The sequence below is a fragment of the Propithecus coquereli genome, unplaced genomic scaffold (genome assembly GCF_000956105.1).
Source record: "Propithecus coquereli isolate 6110/MARCELLA unplaced genomic scaffold, Pcoq_1.0 Scaffold94, whole genome shotgun sequence".
In the NCBI taxonomy this organism is placed as follows: Eukaryota; Metazoa; Chordata; class Mammalia; order Primates; family Indriidae; genus Propithecus; species Propithecus coquereli.
Genome location: NW_012155729.1, coordinates 6,300,803 through 6,317,722, shown reverse-complemented (window position 1 = coordinate 6,317,722; position 16,920 = coordinate 6,300,803). Strand labels below are relative to the sequence as shown.

Genomic DNA, 16,920 nt, shown 5'->3' with positions numbered 1-16,920 from the left:
TTTTCTATGATCTGGCTTTTTAAACCTTAATTTGCCTCACAGATTTTTTTCATGTCATTACATATAAAATGTTTCACTCTTTTAAATTCCTATTTATATTCTATCATGTATATACATCTTAATTTATTTAGCCAGACTAGTTGCAAATAGGATTTACAGTTTTTTCCTATTTGAAATAATTCTTTACTGAAGGCCCTTGTACATAATCCTGTACATAAATATTCTTGTACACAAATTATGCACATATAAGAGCATTTCTATAGGTTAATAGAAAAGGTGACATTTCTGAGTCAAATGGCATGCATTTTGATAATATTAAAAATAGTATTGTTGTGTTTTCAAATTACAATTTTTCCATGCTATTATGTAAAAAGACTACTGCATATTGTCCTCGTATCCTGCAACCTTGTTAAATTCATTTATTATTTCTGTATCTTTTTTTATATGTGGTTTAGGGTTTTCTATACACACAATAATGTCAGTAAATAAAGACAATTTTACTTCTTCTTTTGCAATTTTTATGCCTTTTATTTCTCTTGCAACATTTAAAACTAGTAAGGAAAAGATGGACTAATAACGGTGTTGAGACAATTTTATTTCTGTGGGAAAAGGTCTTTATCTTACATGATACATACACATAAACACAACTGCATATAGAATGAAAGAAAAATGTGATAAAACTTTAAAAATATTATAAATATGGAGAATTACCTTATGATCTTGGGTTGAAAAAGACTGTTCCAAGAAACACTAAAATCTCTAAATCAAGAGGAATAGATTTACTAATTTGACTCTAAAAACTTACCAAAAAACTGATAGTATAGTAAGTCACTACATCAAAAACATAAAACGTAATGGCATTGGGTTTGAAACTGGGTGATGAGGAAGGAATTGGGAGAGTTGTAAAGGTCAGTAATTATTCATGTAGGCTGGAAGAGTGGTGAGAAAATTGATTTTAGAAGCTGGAAAAAGAAGAACCTATATTACGTACCAGTGGGACAATTAGCAAGACTGTTCCTGCAATCACTTGGAAGACTGAAAATGTACAATGAACTTTTCAACTTGTCCAAGAAGATGTCTAAGGATAACACTTAAAGTGTCAATTAAATTCTTCTAGCTACATATAAAGTATAAATCCCATAAATCTCAGTAACCTAATGCTCATTTAAATTTAACTGTAAATACTACAAGTATAATTGATCATCACTGTTTCTATTATTATTGGTTTTTTTTTTGCTCTTCTTCCCCTATCTTATGATCTTTGTTCTGATTTAATTTTCATTTTATTACAGAGAATACCGTCTTGAGTACCTTTCCTCAGATAGGGTACATGGCTGACATAACTCTGGGTCTTTGCAAGTCTGAAAATGTCTTTCTTTCATCGCTCCCCAAAAGATGAATCTTTGCTAGGATTCATAGATATTATCCTGAATCATTAATAATTAATTGTTTTTCTCTCTTCTGAGTTCCTCTGTTAAGCAGATAAGGCATTCCTTTCCTTGGCAAATACCTTTTATATTTTCTGTCTAGATGAGATGCTTGTGAGATTTTTTATTTCTGTATTCTTGGAATTTCACCAGATACTATCTAAGAAGTATATCTTTTAAAAAAACATCCTATCTAGGATTTAGAGAGTCCTTTCCATTCAAAGCCATACTCTCTTCAGTTCAGGAAAGTTTTCTTCTAGTATTTCTTTATTATTAGTCTATCTCTTCCCCACTCCCACTGTAAATTCTACAGTGACTATTATTCACATAATTTCTCTGGATATGTCCTCCATTTTTTAAATATTACCACTCACGATTTCCAGTCACATGTATTTATGGATATTTCCTTCATTTGCTTTTCTGAAACATTTATATTTTGGCAGTGACTATTCTATTTATTAATTCATTTATCACATTTTTACATTAAAAAAATATTTTTTAAAATTGGTTGCAGTAACTTTTCCTCTAATTTTATCTATGTAAAAGTTATCATTATATTTTTATTAAAGTTTCTATTTGTTTCATTCATTAGTTCTAACTTCACAGTAACAACTTGTTTTGGTTTCTTGACTTAATCTCCTTGTTCCAAACTAACATTTCCTTAAATGGCTTTAAAGATTCTCTGCCTGCTTAATAGATACTCAACTGCTTGATATCTATGCAGGGCTGCCTGCTCAGGTTACCCTGGTGGTGATAGACTGACAGACAGTGAAAGTTACTTTCAAAAATTTTTTTCCCTTTAATGAGGCAGTAATGAACATGTTGGCAAACTGGGATCTCTCTTTCAGGGCATGAGGAATAGGCAGAATTAGTGTGCATTTTGTTTTATTTTTGAATTAAATAGAACCATCTCTATGGTGTAATATTTTACCAATATATCTGATGTTGGCTGTTGGTGTTAGAAATATCTACTTTATTACTAAAAATATTTCCTTTTATTTCTTTCACAAACATTTTTAAAATAAACACTGAGGAATTTTATCTGAGTGAAAGTTACACAAGTATATACCTATAAAAAATTATTGAGCTACACAGCTATGCACTTTATTGTATATAATACATCAATAAAAATTTTAATCTTTTAATAAAGGAAAAAATATTTAGGAATAGCTATTAAATTTATCAACTGCCTTTTGACACCCACTGAGTTGATCATATACATTTTATTCTTTGCCCTCCTGTTGTGATTTCCTATTATAATTATGTATTTATTGGGTGCTTACTAATGTGCCAGATGATCATTCAACTTTCTTAGTTAACATAGAAATAGGCATTATTATCTCTGTTATAGATGAGACAAACTGATGTATAAAGAGTTAAAGTAAGATAAGAATATAAGGTTAAGAGTTTGCATTTAAGCCTAAAGTCATACAGAGTTAGGATGTGAACTGTCTCTTCACTTTGGCATAAATTATCCTTGTATGTTTGGAAGAAGCCTTGCTAAGTTTTACTAGTCAGAATTGAGTGTAGCTGTAACAGAAAATTCAGAAATTAATTTCAACCAGAGAAAGGGACTCATTTATTCAACTAAGCTGCTATTTATTTAGGTTAATAGCACTAAGACCATTGCACGAATTCAAGGACACTGAACCAATTCACTAGACTAAGAACACAATCAGGAACTGTAGTCAATTTACCATGTTGGAGTCAGAAACAAATTTATTACATTTAAGGGAATAATAGATTCCAGAATCAGGTCAACTTAAGGAACATTATACTTAGGTTGATACAGGGTAATGAAGTATGGGCAAATCACCCTTCTTGCCCTAGAGAGTACTGTACTGGGTATTTCCCTTTCCTCAACCTGACCTTGGAAAGGCAGATTCAACGTTACATATTTGATGTACTAACTTCCATGCAGAGACTTAATGATTTAACGTCCCCTATCCTAAATATAAATTTGGACTGAAACGTAGCTAACTTCACTAGATCTTTGATCTTTTTTTTTTATCTTTGTCAAGTAATTTATACTAAATCTCCCTTTCTTTAGCTGTGAACTAGGAATAATAAAAATCAGCTCATAAGAATATTGTAAATAATCAAATAAGATGTTTGTGAAAGCATTTACCAGAGTGTTCAGCACATAGTAGGAATTCAATAATATTTATTTCTCTTTCTACTTTCTTGTCTCTATTCTTATGCACTCCCTATACCCCTTTTAGATGGTAAAAGATCTGGAAATTTGACAGGTGAACACTTTGTCTCTAAGGAACGTCTCTACAGAATATTTAGCCATCCTCCTCAGTAACTGCTTTCTCAATATTTACCTACATGTACTTTTCCATTCAGCTAAGTCAATTAAAAAAGATTTGTGTATGTATCACACTGATTTTAGCTTCCATATCTTTAGAAAACTATATATGGTTTAAAAGTTTTTCAATTGTCATCCTTTTTTTTCCTTTATAGAAGCAGATGTGAATTAAATTTTGTAAGAAACAAAAAATCTAGACACAAAGAGTTAAACTAAAAAGATGGAAATGGAGGAGGAAAGTAGAAAAACAAAAGCAAAATGCTTTAACTTAAAAATTAGTCAGAGGTCACTTTATATATTATTTTTATAGACAGAAGTGAGATCATGTCACTTCTCTGCTGAAAACCCCCTATGGCTTCCTATCTCAATCAGAATAGAATCTTACATTCTTACTGTGCTTAAAAGCCCCAGATAACTTGGCCCACATTCTACCACTCTGTGCCTTGCTCACTCTGTTTTAGTAACACTGTCCTCCAACACATCTTTGCAGGCTTCTGACAACAGGACTATACCACTTCCTGTTCCAGCCCCTCCTTACGGTGCTTTTGTCTCCCAGATATCTATCTAGTATGCCCATTTATTCACTTTTTATAGGACCGCACTCAAATATCACCTCAGAAGAGCCTCCCCAGACCATTCTATACAAAATAGCATCATTGTTCACTCTGTTCACCTTACTTCACTTTATTCTTTCCCAGTACACTTATCCCAAGCTGAAATACTACATATAGGTTTGTTTTTTTATGTTGTTTCCCTCATGACTTTTGTTCAATACTTAGAATAGTACTTAGCATACAGTAGTAGCTCAGGAAATATTTCATTAGTGAATATTTAATTCATAATTACAGCATTGAGAATCTTAGTAGAATACCTTAAGTTCTCATAAGAATAGAAATAAGTTCCTTATTTTAAAATCTAAAATAAAATATAGCTTATCTGTAAGAGGTCATGGATGAAGGGAAAAATAATATAAATATGTTTATTATCACTGAACTGTACACTTAAAATGTTAAAGATGGTAAATTATATACATATATTTTACCTCAATGAAAAAAGAAAAAAGTCATGATAAAAGAGGAACAAGAATTAAAAAGTAGCTTAAAATAGGGTGACAAGTGAAATCCCTATATATCAATCACAATAATAAATGTAAAGAAACTAACTTAATCAATCATAAATTTCCTTAGTTTTGATTTTTAAAAGCCTCCAAATTTGCCTCTTGCAAAGAAAAACATACAGAATGATATGATTAACTCCTATCAGATAAAGAAGGATTAACGGCAATGTTACAGCAAACAGAATTTCATTTATTTATTTATTTATTTAGAGACAGGCTCTTGCTCTGTTATTTATTTATTCATCTATTTATTTATTTAGAGACAGGGTCTCACTCTGTCATCCAGGCGGGAGTGCAGTGGTGTGACCATAGCTCACTGTAACTTCCAACTCCTGGGCCTAAAGGATGCTCCTGCCTCGAGTCTCTGAGTAGCTGGGAGTACAGGCACATGCCACCACGCCCAGCTGATTTTTAAAAAAATTTTTTTGTGGAGATTGGGGTTTTGCTGTGCTGCCCAGGCTGGTCTCAAACTTCTGGCCTCAAGCAATCTTCCCCCTTTGGTTTCCCAAAATGCTGGAATTGTAGGCATGAGCCACTGCACCCAGCTAGCAAATAGAATTTAAAGGTAAAAAATTTAACAGGTGAAAGACACCCATATATAGCCACTAATGAAGAGACGCACAAGTACATATATAATATATAAATTAAATAACATAAAAACAAGAGATACTACTATAGAAACACAGTAGAAGAGGTACATTTTAACTCATTCGTATTGGAATTTTACACATTAACTAGACAAAATATAAATAAGGATATGGGGAAAATGAACAATATGATTAATAAACATATATCAAACTTTTCTTTCCACAAAGTATATTATAAAGTATAATACAAATGACCAATAAGTCACAAAGAAAATCTCATAATAGGGAAAAAAAGAAATGAAGCTAGGAATTAATAGTAAAAGTTTTAAAAACAAAAACAAAATGTCAATACTCTGTCAAATAACAACTGTGTACTACCTTTTTTTCAGCCTGGTATGTCCAGGACACAATCTTCAGCCTGTTTAATGTGTAGGCCAAAATATAAATGAGTACCAAACATCCCCTGAGGGAGGAACTTTCTAGAGGATTTTAGTAGGTCAGGCAATGCACACTACCCCAAACTCCCTAGCTCTCTCATTGCATAATCTCCTCTCACGTTTGCTGCTCACTTCGTAGAGTCCCAAACCCTTCCTCTTCATTGGCAGAGGAGCCTCTGTTTTCCTTGGCAGAATCCCAGGCCTTGGAGGACTCAAGATGCTTAACCTAACTATCTAGTAATACATTTTCCCAAGAAAGTCATTTTTCAACTTCAGCATCATTCCTGTGCCAAAAGAAGTAGAAGCATTTTTGTTACTACCTTTTTACCAACATAGAAGGAAGACATTGAAAGAAACCAAGAAGAAATAGAATTTCCTTAACTCTGTTGCCCATATATTAACGGATTTGGAACAGTATACTCGAGCCATTTGGACTTCTGGATCTTGGTGCTTGCTGCCACTTTACCTGACTGGCTTAGTAGGAAGAAAAACTTGTGGCAGTGAACAGCACAGGTCTTAGAGTTAGGTTGCTTTGCTTTGATATTTAGTAGTTGTGTGACCTTACAGAAATTACCTAATCTATCTGAATCTCATTTTCCTTGCCTCATGTAAAAAGGGAATAGGTATATAATTCATGAGGATAAGATTTAAAGGTTAGGCCCATACACAGTTCCTTTACTACAAAGTCTCCCTTTTTATGCAAAATGCGGCTTCACATGAACTCTTGTGAGAAATGCAGATTCTCTAGCACTGAGACACACGGAATCAGAATCTGCATTATTAGCAAGTTCCCCAGATGATTCTAATGCACATTCAAGGTTGGAAAGAACTGGATCTAGTCAATAACAGATGGAAAATGACAATAATTCCTCAAGGGAATTGTTTACTTTTCCATGTATTAATATTTCATATGATTTTTTGCACTAAAGCTATCCATATCCTGATTTTAAAAAAATGAAGCAAACTTTGGAATTTTGATTCCCTCATGACCTTTAGAGACTTCCCTTAAAGCCAAAAAATATTAACAATAATAAATGAAATTGTAGAAATGCCAGCTTATTTTCACCACGGCCTTTGCATAGTAACAGTCATTTTCTTCAAGGAATCTCCAAGTTTGGGGAAAGGTGTCCTTTGTCAAAAGCCAGGAGATGGGGGCAAAAGTTGACATTGAAATCCCTTAAGAGAAATTCTGTCATTTGTCTTTGTGTGGCACTTCACCAGGCTTTTCTAGAACACTATTCTAGAGCTCTTAAATATAGATTAACACATTAACTTGTAAAATTGTGAAAACCAAATATCATATGAAAATTTTCTAGTGTAATGCCTGCTATATTATCAATGCTCAAGAAACATTAGTTGTTTCTCTCCCTGATCATCTTACCCTACTGTAATTATTTTTTCAATGCCTATATGCCATACTAGGCTGTGAACATCATGAGGGATGGAGCTGATTTCATTTATATACGTATGTCATAAATAAATACAACACCTGCCACATATGTTAAATCAATGCTAATTAAATACATGTTAAATAATTTCTGTCTTTAGCTATTTGTAGTATGTTTTCTTAAACCAGGACCGATGATTGATTGAAAGAGTCATTTCTGTAAGTATTCAGCAAATAATTATTGTGCAGCTATTGTGTGTCAGGAACTATGATAGACACTGAAGACTGAAATAATAGCGAGCAAAAAAGAGACACTGTCTCTGCTTCTAGTTTAGAGGGAAGATAGATATTATCTCAAAAAATAATGTAAAATTAAATTGTGATCAGTGCCATAAGAGAGATACATGGTGAAACAACAATGAAGTAAGTGAGATAAATATTAGTCACTATATTCTATCATAGTCTAAATCACTTTTTTGCAGTTTCTCTTAAGTTGGAAAAACTCCTGGGGCAATGCTTCCAGAAGGCCATTTTTAAAATGAACTTCTTCTTGGGCCAGAAATTTCAGTGCAGGAAGACGAAGAAGGCTGCTAGTGTTTTCCTTAGCCCTCTTCTAGTAATTAATTTATTGGTACTAATTATCTTGTCAGAATGGTTTAGATACTTTCACTTGAAGAAGACAAATGAGTCATAGAATAATTGAGTTCAGTGATGTTTGTGAAATAATGAAGGCTCAACTCCCTAGGTAGATGGGGGACGTGAGCTCACTAAGCTAGCTGGCCTGGGTGAACCCAGTCAGGCCAGGAAACCTTCCACGGGAAGAACATAGGTTTCATCAAATTGCAGAATAATGATGTCCAAAAAAAAAAAAAAACCCACTTCACTGTACAATTTTATCTATGCTGGGCGTTTCCTTAAATCATCTCAAGCTGAGTACTTATGGTCCCTCTCTATCTATTATCTCCCTGTATGATAACACTACTTTTAAACTGATTATGTTTGCAGCCCGTTGAGGGGAGAATTGGGTGCTACTTACTAAATCAGGGAATTTGTGACTAAGAAACTACTGCTGAGGAACAAATGGCTAAAGTCACATCAGTCCTTCGTGACTTACCTGTTCCTAAAGTAGTACTGATTTCCTAGAGTCAACCGCCGAGCTTGCAGCCGGGCTAAGGTGGCCATAACCTCTTGCCATGGAGTTTACAACTGGTGTTACTGTCGGTCTCCATGGCAACTGGACTAAACCAAAGGCCATTCCCAGGGGCCCTACTATTTCTTCACGCCTCTTTACTTTCATCTTGTTTAAGTTTTAAGAATCCTAAAAAGAGAATTAAGAAATTTTGTGTGACAAAAAGTTTAATTTATTTGCCTCTATGTCTTCTATGGCGATTACAAGAAGGGAAAGGAGGAGGAGAAGCAATGGTTGCTCCGGGCATCCGGTTTCCGCCTCCAGTCTGCTTCCGGAAGCTCATCTCAAAATGCTGAACTGCTCTTTGCAAGTCGCCGGTTCTGTAGTAGTCGGAGTCAGTTCTCGGGCCTGAGCCTCGAGGCCAGGCTCCTGGGTGTTGTTAATGTTCGGGGCCGCCGGGCGCCAACCGATCGGAGCTCCAGCCGCCGGGAACAGCTGGTGAGGCTGGCGGCCCTGGGGCGGGGAGCGGAGAGAAGGGGGTGATGATGGCTGGAGGCCGCTGGACCTGGAATGGAAGGGGTGGGGGGTGGTAGTTGTGATGAATGATCTGGAGACATCTAGGCCTTGCTGTCACTCGTGCCTGGCATGGACGCAGTTTGAGGGAGGCATTGAGATGTGTGCTAAAGATTTGTGAAGGAAAACAGTAAATGTTTGCTGATTGCTTTTCTGACAGGGTATTTTAGGAGTCAAGCTTTCTCTACCCCAGGAGCAATTCATCTCTCCCCTGATTGTTGACAAGACTAGGGGCGAAAGAATTTATCTTAATCCAGGCCTTATTCCTCACTCCTCTTCTAAAATTTTTTTTAACCAGATTATACCAAATGTTTTGGAAGGTCAAATCTCAGAAATCTAGAGTTCAGGAAGTTCAATAGTGGAGGAGACATCACTCTCCCACCCCCTTTTTTGGGGAAGGGGTAACCTACCTGTTTCCATCTCTATGACAACCCTGTGATCTTGGTTATCACAGTCAGAGGATATTTAAATGACTTGTCCAAAGTTACCCTGTACATTTTAGTCCTAGAGCTAAATGCGGGTTTTTGGGTTTCTAGTTGAAAACCCTGTAATGTATGTCCTATTTTCTCCCAAGCACTTTCCTCCAAACATACACAAGACAAGCAGTGAAACAAACAAGCACATTGCCCTGATAATCCTCAAACATAAAGTTTTGACCAACATGTGAAAGAAATGTAGCCAAACAGTGCATGTCTATTTCTAGATTCTGCACACAATAAAACATGGGAAATTCTAGTAGTCTGTGATCTCAAAGAATTTCTTTTACGTCACCTGTCACTGAAAAGTTAAAAGAATACCTTGCCCAAATAGTGTTTTGAGTTGGGTCAGATCATTCTGGAGTTAATTTTATGATGAGTATAAATTCTGTCATGCTGTGTTTAAATTATCACATTTTCCAATAAGAAAAGTAGGGAGCACTTTTTTTAAAGTTTTTTAACGGTGTAATTAGCATAAAATAAAACTCACAATTATTAAGTGCTTAATTATATTACTTTTGGTAATTGTATATGTTTATGTAACCACCACATAAAACAAGGTAAAGGACATTTCCATCACCCCAGAGTTCCCTCTTGAGGTTATCTTTCTTAATGTTTCACCATTCAATATCTTGGTAAGTGAGGCAGACAAAATGTCCTATGTAGATTGGCCTGCTCCTCCTGTGGTGACATTGATGTCTTGGATAGGTGACTATTTAATTTAAAAATATGACTCTCTCAATTCCTTTCTCTACTTTGTACCCAAACCTTGGCTAAATACCTCTTTATAATATAGAGAAACCTCCTTCAATTTCCTTTTTAAGGGCCTATCCTGTTTTCACTTGGCATACAACTTACCATTTCTTTTGGCATCAGAGTGTACACAGTGCCTAGCACTTAGTGTTTTTGAATGAAATCTTAAAATCATGCTTTGTTTGGCAGAATAAATATGTTCCAGAAAACTGGAACCTTTTTTTCTAGTTTATCTGCACAACTGTTCAGTCATTCAGAATTTCTTAATGGAATTTTCTCTTTCATACATTGAACAAACATTTACTATGCCATGCATGTACGTTTTGTCCCAGCAGTGAAATTCTAGGGCCACTGGGGATACTGCTACTAGCAGTTAACTTGGTGCCAGGTTTGCATACATATGTCATCTCATGTAAATCTTTTGACATAGGTATATCATTCTTTGCGTTTTAGATAACGTGACACAAAGACAAAGGTAGCTTAAATAACTGGCTTATGTGTCCTATTTGTAGGATGATTCCAGTATACCTACAGAAAATTCTGAACCACTCTAGTAATTCTGCCTGTGTGTCTGAATAAGTTCCAGTATCTCAAGGAATACATAAATTAGAAAGTATATGCCCAGATTTGTTAACCAACCTGGAATTCCTGACTTACTTGACTTTTTCAACTTTCTCCCCAATGTGGAGGTTGCTTTTTCAATTTTTAGGCACCAAATGGGTAAATGTAGATGATTTCTTTATAATACGGTGATATTCTGTTTACTTAACTTTGTTATGTGGCTTTGCTTTTTTAAAAAGCCTTTGAAATAAACTGTATTGACTCTGGACCTTTGTTTCTGCAGTTTCATGCCTATTTGGTATTTTGTTTTTCTTAAATCTTGGAAACTACATAGTAAAAAGTGTGCTTTTTTTTTAATAACTGCTTTTTTTTTTTTGTCTTGAATTCAGTTGTATACAAGCAGGTTTATTTGAGTCAGGTTTGGTTTTAACAAGAGTCAAAGCAATAACAGTATGATTTTGGACAAATAATTCATTAATTTTGATATAGCTTCTTAGCATCCTTATTTATGTTAGGCTGGAAACCTTTAAACTGTTTTTGATAATTTGCCCTTAACTTCATATTTATTTACCTAAAAACTTAGAGTGTCTGGCTTATTAATGTGGCAGAAATTTTGGAATATGGATTGTCTAAAATTTTTAATCATTATATTTTTCTTTTGATATTTGTTCATTCATTTAGTCATTCATTGGTTTGTTCATTCTCTGTTATGTGTCAAGCAGTATGCTAGGTGCATGTAATTCATATTCAATTATCTTCATTCTCATTTTTATTATAGAAATTCAGGATAAATTATGTATTCAGCAAGTATTTATTGAGCAGTTACCATATATAAGCAATAAATAAGACTCATTTTCTGCCTACTAAATGCTTGTTTGAATGCACTTGAATATATATATTAATATATGCATGTTGACAAGAATTTGAGTAAATTTTTAGATTCTAAATTTTTTGTTTAGTTTTAGATGCTGACTTCATTTAGGCAGTTTTTTATTTAATAGTTTACATTTTGAAAGCAATTAGAGCATAAGGGAAGAAGATTCGAGTGACCCTTGAAGTCATTAATTGAAGTAACAAAAAAATCCAAAGAATGGTCTTCATTTTAAGCAATAAATAAGCTTGCCTTATTAAATCAGTAATTTGGAAAGTAGAACTAAACTCTTTTCCTTGAGGACAATCATGGTTTGGTTTTCATCAAGTTTCCAGGGCAAAGAGGAAAGAAAGCTTCCTGAATGTTCCTGTGGTGACAAAGTAGAAACTGCCAGCAGCACCTGCTATTGAATACAAGTCAGTAGAGCTTTTGCTTCCATTGTGGGAATTGAGTTTTTCTGTTTGGTGGAGAACACTTGTGACTCTTAACTGGGAAGGATTATTTCCTTTAATCCTTTTCTTTCTCATTTATATCTGTATATTATTAAGGTGGGAGTGAGTCAGATATACAACATTAATTTTTTTAACTTGGGATTATTTTTTTTTAGCTTTATAGTCTTCAAGGAGTTTATGAACTTCCTGAAGTTGTGTGTAGCAATTTTTTCATGTGTCTATTATCCTCCCTTTCCCCAACATTCAAAATGCTCTGTGACCTCAAAAAGGTTAAAGGCCTGTACTTCTGCTGTGATATCCTCAGGATTCACAGTATGGTTATACTTTTAAAAAGCAGAAAAATTTGATCTTTCAGTGACCAGTTTGTCTTATTTGTAGGTAGAGGTTGTTGAAAGATGAAATAACTTCTCTTAAACATTAAGTATCCACTCTCATCCTCACAAAAATCCCTTCAAGGTAGAAATTATACTCATTTTTATGTTGAATAAACAAAATAGAAGACAAGTAATTTGTCCAAGGTCTGATGACTAATGAATATAACAGAATTTAGCTTCCAAGTTCATAGCTTTGACTTCAAAGCTCATGTTCTCTACAGTTTCCTCCCAGCCTTTTTTTCCATAGAGAATTCTAGTCCATATTTATTGCCTAGTGTTAATATAAAGTTGCAATTAATTATTTACATGTTTCAGAATAAGATAGTTCCCCATACCCAACCTCTTTCAGAAAGAGAGAAAAAGGTTGCTTCTGATTAATCATTTCAATAGGTAAGTCAAGGAATTTCTAAACTAATGTAAGTGTTAGCATTTAATGTTAGGGTTGTTGTTAATTTTCTAATATGACCCTCCTACATATATAAAAGGTGAAAATAGAAGACATAGTTTTTTAATAGATTACAAGGTTAAAATAAAGACTTATTTTGATAAATAATATTGCCATTAAGGAAGGAGATTTATAAATTCCTATGAGCAGCAGAGATCTTAAACTTAAAATAATTCTTAGGGATTATGTTGTGTTAAATTAGTCATGAAGTCATTAGTCATTTGGCCTTTGATGTGGCATCGTTAAGGATCACCATTTGTATGTTTAGTTACCCATTTTCATAGTCTACACTATTATGCATTAATTTTGATCTACATGGTTTGGCTGTTTGCTGTATACCTTTAGGACCAACCAACCTTTCCAATCTTAAACAAAAGCTAAATGATATGGAGGCACATAATTCCAAGACTGTCTTTTTCTTAAGTTTGTGAGTAGCCATAACGTACATTCATCAGCATAGTTTTTAACTATGTTCTGTCTGTTAGTACAGTGTTTTTATACACGTTGGATTTTTATCCATATAGAAACTAACACATAAATAATTATTTCTTTCCTTAAATTTTTGAAAGCAACTTAAGCAGTCATACTTAGCAACAAGTAATTTAACTTTTAGCACTCCACTTTTAAAATTATTTAACTTTGTCAGCGAGATAATCTGTGTTCTGCAGAGGTAAGGATGACAATTTTACCACGTGCTAGGTGATTAACAGCATTCTATTTCTTTTTCCTGAACTAGTTACTTAATAGCTGTAGTCAATTATTGTTTAGTTATATCTCGAAGGGTTTTTTTTAAATGAACTTGTTGGATTTATACAGTAGACACACATGCATATCCTCTTGTTATACAGTTATTTGTATGAGCATCCAGGCAAGGAAATTATTCCTTGAATAATTTTTCTGTACATGCTATATTTTTCCCTACTATGAATAGCAGTTATTGGTATTAGAGGCTTCAAAAAGCGATAGTCGTTGACAAAATGGTTGACTATTAGTTATTGGGGGAATCTGTCTTCTAGGCTTTCTTCATTCCTGCTATACCCTCTTGTATATTGCTGACCGTCATTTAAGTGCTCTTGGGCCATTAGTCAATTCCCGGTTCTTAGGGAAGATGTAAGCAGTACGTTAGGACTAAGGCAGATTACTGATTCTTCTACCTTGAACTGGAAACATTTGAAAGAAAATCCTGAACTCTATGTTTTCTACATTTAGATCTTCCTCACTCTTAAACATACAATTTTGGGAAGGTATTTTTTTGAATTGATTAGAGCATGGTAGTAAAGAACCCAAGGATAGCAGTTAACTCCTTTATTGCATATTTAGTATTGCCTAGAAGAGTGCAAACAAACTTGACCTTTGACCTGAAATTTTAAAACAAAACTTGCATACAAACTTGCAAACAAAATTTGCATAGCAAATCTTGGATCGATCATACATTTTATATTGCTCAGCATAATCTGATAACCACCTGAAAACACAAAGTACTCATCTACCCAAGTCCTTTCCTTTTACAAAATCCAACTTTATATAGATGGTGGGACTGTAAACTTTTTTGGGGGTATTCTGTTTTATTTGGACTATCTTATAATAAAAGTATTAATGAACTGTTATGATAGGCGTTACCCATTGCTAGCTGTTCCCAAAAGATTTCATTTCCAAATGAAAAGAAATTATTATGAAAGTGAATATGAAAATCTCAAATGAGTTAAGTAGTACATTCACTGAATTTACTATAACTCAAACTTTTAAAACTGTGGATGTTCAGTAAGTACAAATTTTTACAGAAAAGTTCTATATTTTCAGGTTTCTCCTCCAATAGGAAAGGTCTTATTTAAGAAAATATCTTTAAGATAAAGTGTTTCAGTACAGCAGTATTCTGATGCTTATATAAATGCCAAGACAAAGGAAATAAAAGAGCTATTGATTACATGATGGTCTCTGATAATGACTTTATTTCTGACAGGCCAGTTGATGCCAGTTTTACCTAAGAGATATTAGTGAAACAGCTTGACATTAACTGATAATATTACTGGCTTATTAACATGGATTTCAGTTGGGATTGACTTGTCTAGTTATTTGAAACTGTGAAGGAGGGAAAAGTGATTTGAACTCTGAATAACACTTACATGAAATGCATTGTTTTTTGTGTTTCTATAGGGTTTTTACAAAAAACTTTTAAAAGTAACTTTTAGTTGATTCATGTTTGAGTGACATCATGGAATAAATTGGATTCTTTCTACTAGTTAAAACATTTTTTTAATATATTTTATTTTCTCTGGGGAGAAACGACATAAAATTGAATGAGGTTGACATGATTTTAAAGAGATTCTAAAGACATTTTGCTTTCATTCTCACTAGTTATTTACTGGTTATATTTTGTTAAACTGTTAGTTACAGCAGTACTTTTTAAACAAAATTAATTGTAGAGTATCAGATTTCAGTGGATAGAATTGGATATGCTAACCTTTTTCTAATGTCAGGACCACCAAATTTTCTCTTCTAGAGTTAAGGACTAAATTGTAACTTGCAAAATAAACTGCATTTTTTTTTTATTTCAGCATATTTCAGGGGTACAAATGTTTAGGTTACATATATTGCCTTTGCCCCACCCAAGTCAGAGCTTCAAGTGTAAACTGCAATTTTGGTTGGATATTATATTCATGCATCAAGTTAATATCATGTTTTAATATTTCAAACTAATCATTCACCCATTGATAGGAAAACTCTAGGCTTCAAAAAGTAAGGTATTCAAAAACCAGGTGATACGGGGTCTTCTTTTAGAGATAGGATCCTTATTTTAATACATGTTAAACTGGCTTCAAATGAATTTTTTTTGAAGGTGCAATATTAGATTCAGAAATAGTAGATCTTTCAGACTACATTTCTTCTAAAGAAGTAGTGTTAAAGGAAAAAACAAACGTTGCTTTAAGGGAAAACAAAAGGGCACTTATTAATATATAGGTAAAGGAAAAATAGATCCACTTGGCTTATCAATGTAGTCAGAATTGTAGTCCTTGTTGTGGCTTAATGCTAATTTATGTGGTGCATATTTCTCTTTAATCTATTGCAATATTCTGAAATCTGAGTTTTATATAGAACCCTTATAAAGGAAAAAAGAAATCTCAGTGGTCCTCCAGAGTTTATTTGAAATATATATTTGAATCACTACGTTTTTGAAAAACATATATCCACGTAGGCTTTTTGTTTGGCATTCAGAATGCCGAAAGAGACAGATCTGGAAAATACAAACCCACATTAACTGAAAGGTAATGCCATGTTACTTAACCACTCACAGTGTACATCTTACCAACCACTGTAGGATCGGTTCTTTGAGCTCAATTCACTTTCACCAGGTATACCACCCTACACCTTCTGCTGATTAAGGTCTCCCACTCCTTTTTTCTATTCCAAACAATATACCTAACTGTGAATCATTTGGCTTTTACATAGATGTATATTAAATCTTTCTCAGTGATTAAAGTAGTACTACCTGGTGCTAACTAAATGAAACAAAAGTACAAACTGGATACTGGAATTATATATTGTTCTTGGATATAGCTTGGTAAGCACTGGGGGGCTCTGGCACCAGTTAGCTGGAGTTAAAATCCTGTCTTCACCACTTAGATGTCTCTCATTATGACAGAGAACTCTGTATATTTCATCTACCACTTCATAGCGTTATTGTGTGAGAATGAAATGAGACAATACATACAAAACACTTAGAAATGGGCCTGGCATATATTAACTACTCAAGTGGTAGAAGTTGTATATGTGCATCACATAATAAATGGTATATCCAGTTGAATCACAATGTGTATTTGTTTTTAGTTTATCATTAAAATGAAAAGAAAAAGCTGAAAGTTCTTACGGAACTTGAAAAACCTTAAAATTATAGATGGTGGAGACTATATGACTATAGCAATTACAGAGACCAAGAGTTGGCAAACTATAGCCAGCCATCACCTGATTTTATAAATAAAATTTTATTAGAACCCATCCATATTCATTTATGTATTGCTTGTG

At 33.8% G+C, this 16,920-nt stretch overlaps 2 protein-coding genes across 2 annotated transcripts in view; one reads left to right on the top strand and one right to left on the bottom strand.

Annotated features, from left to right (window-relative positions):
- The window catches only part of SPATA17 (spermatogenesis associated 17), a 238,274-nt gene extending 229,826 nt beyond the window's left edge, over positions 1–8,448 (bottom strand). The window contains exon 1 of the mRNA XM_012664910.1: positions 8,381–8,448. Coding sequence (XP_012520364.1) covers positions 8,381–8,448 — 68 coding nt within the window. The remainder of the gene's footprint in view (positions 1–8,380) is intronic.
- A 258-nt stretch (positions 8,449–8,706) lies between these two features.
- The window catches only part of LOC105826930 (G patch domain-containing protein 2), a 21,233-nt gene continuing 13,019 nt past the window's right edge, over positions 8,707–16,920 (top strand). Inside the window, exon 1 of the mRNA XM_012664947.1 lies at positions 8,707–8,893. Within this exon, the coding sequence (XP_012520401.1) occupies positions 8,838–8,893 (56 nt within the window). The 5' untranslated portion in view covers positions 8,707–8,837. The remainder of the gene's footprint in view (positions 8,894–16,920) is intronic.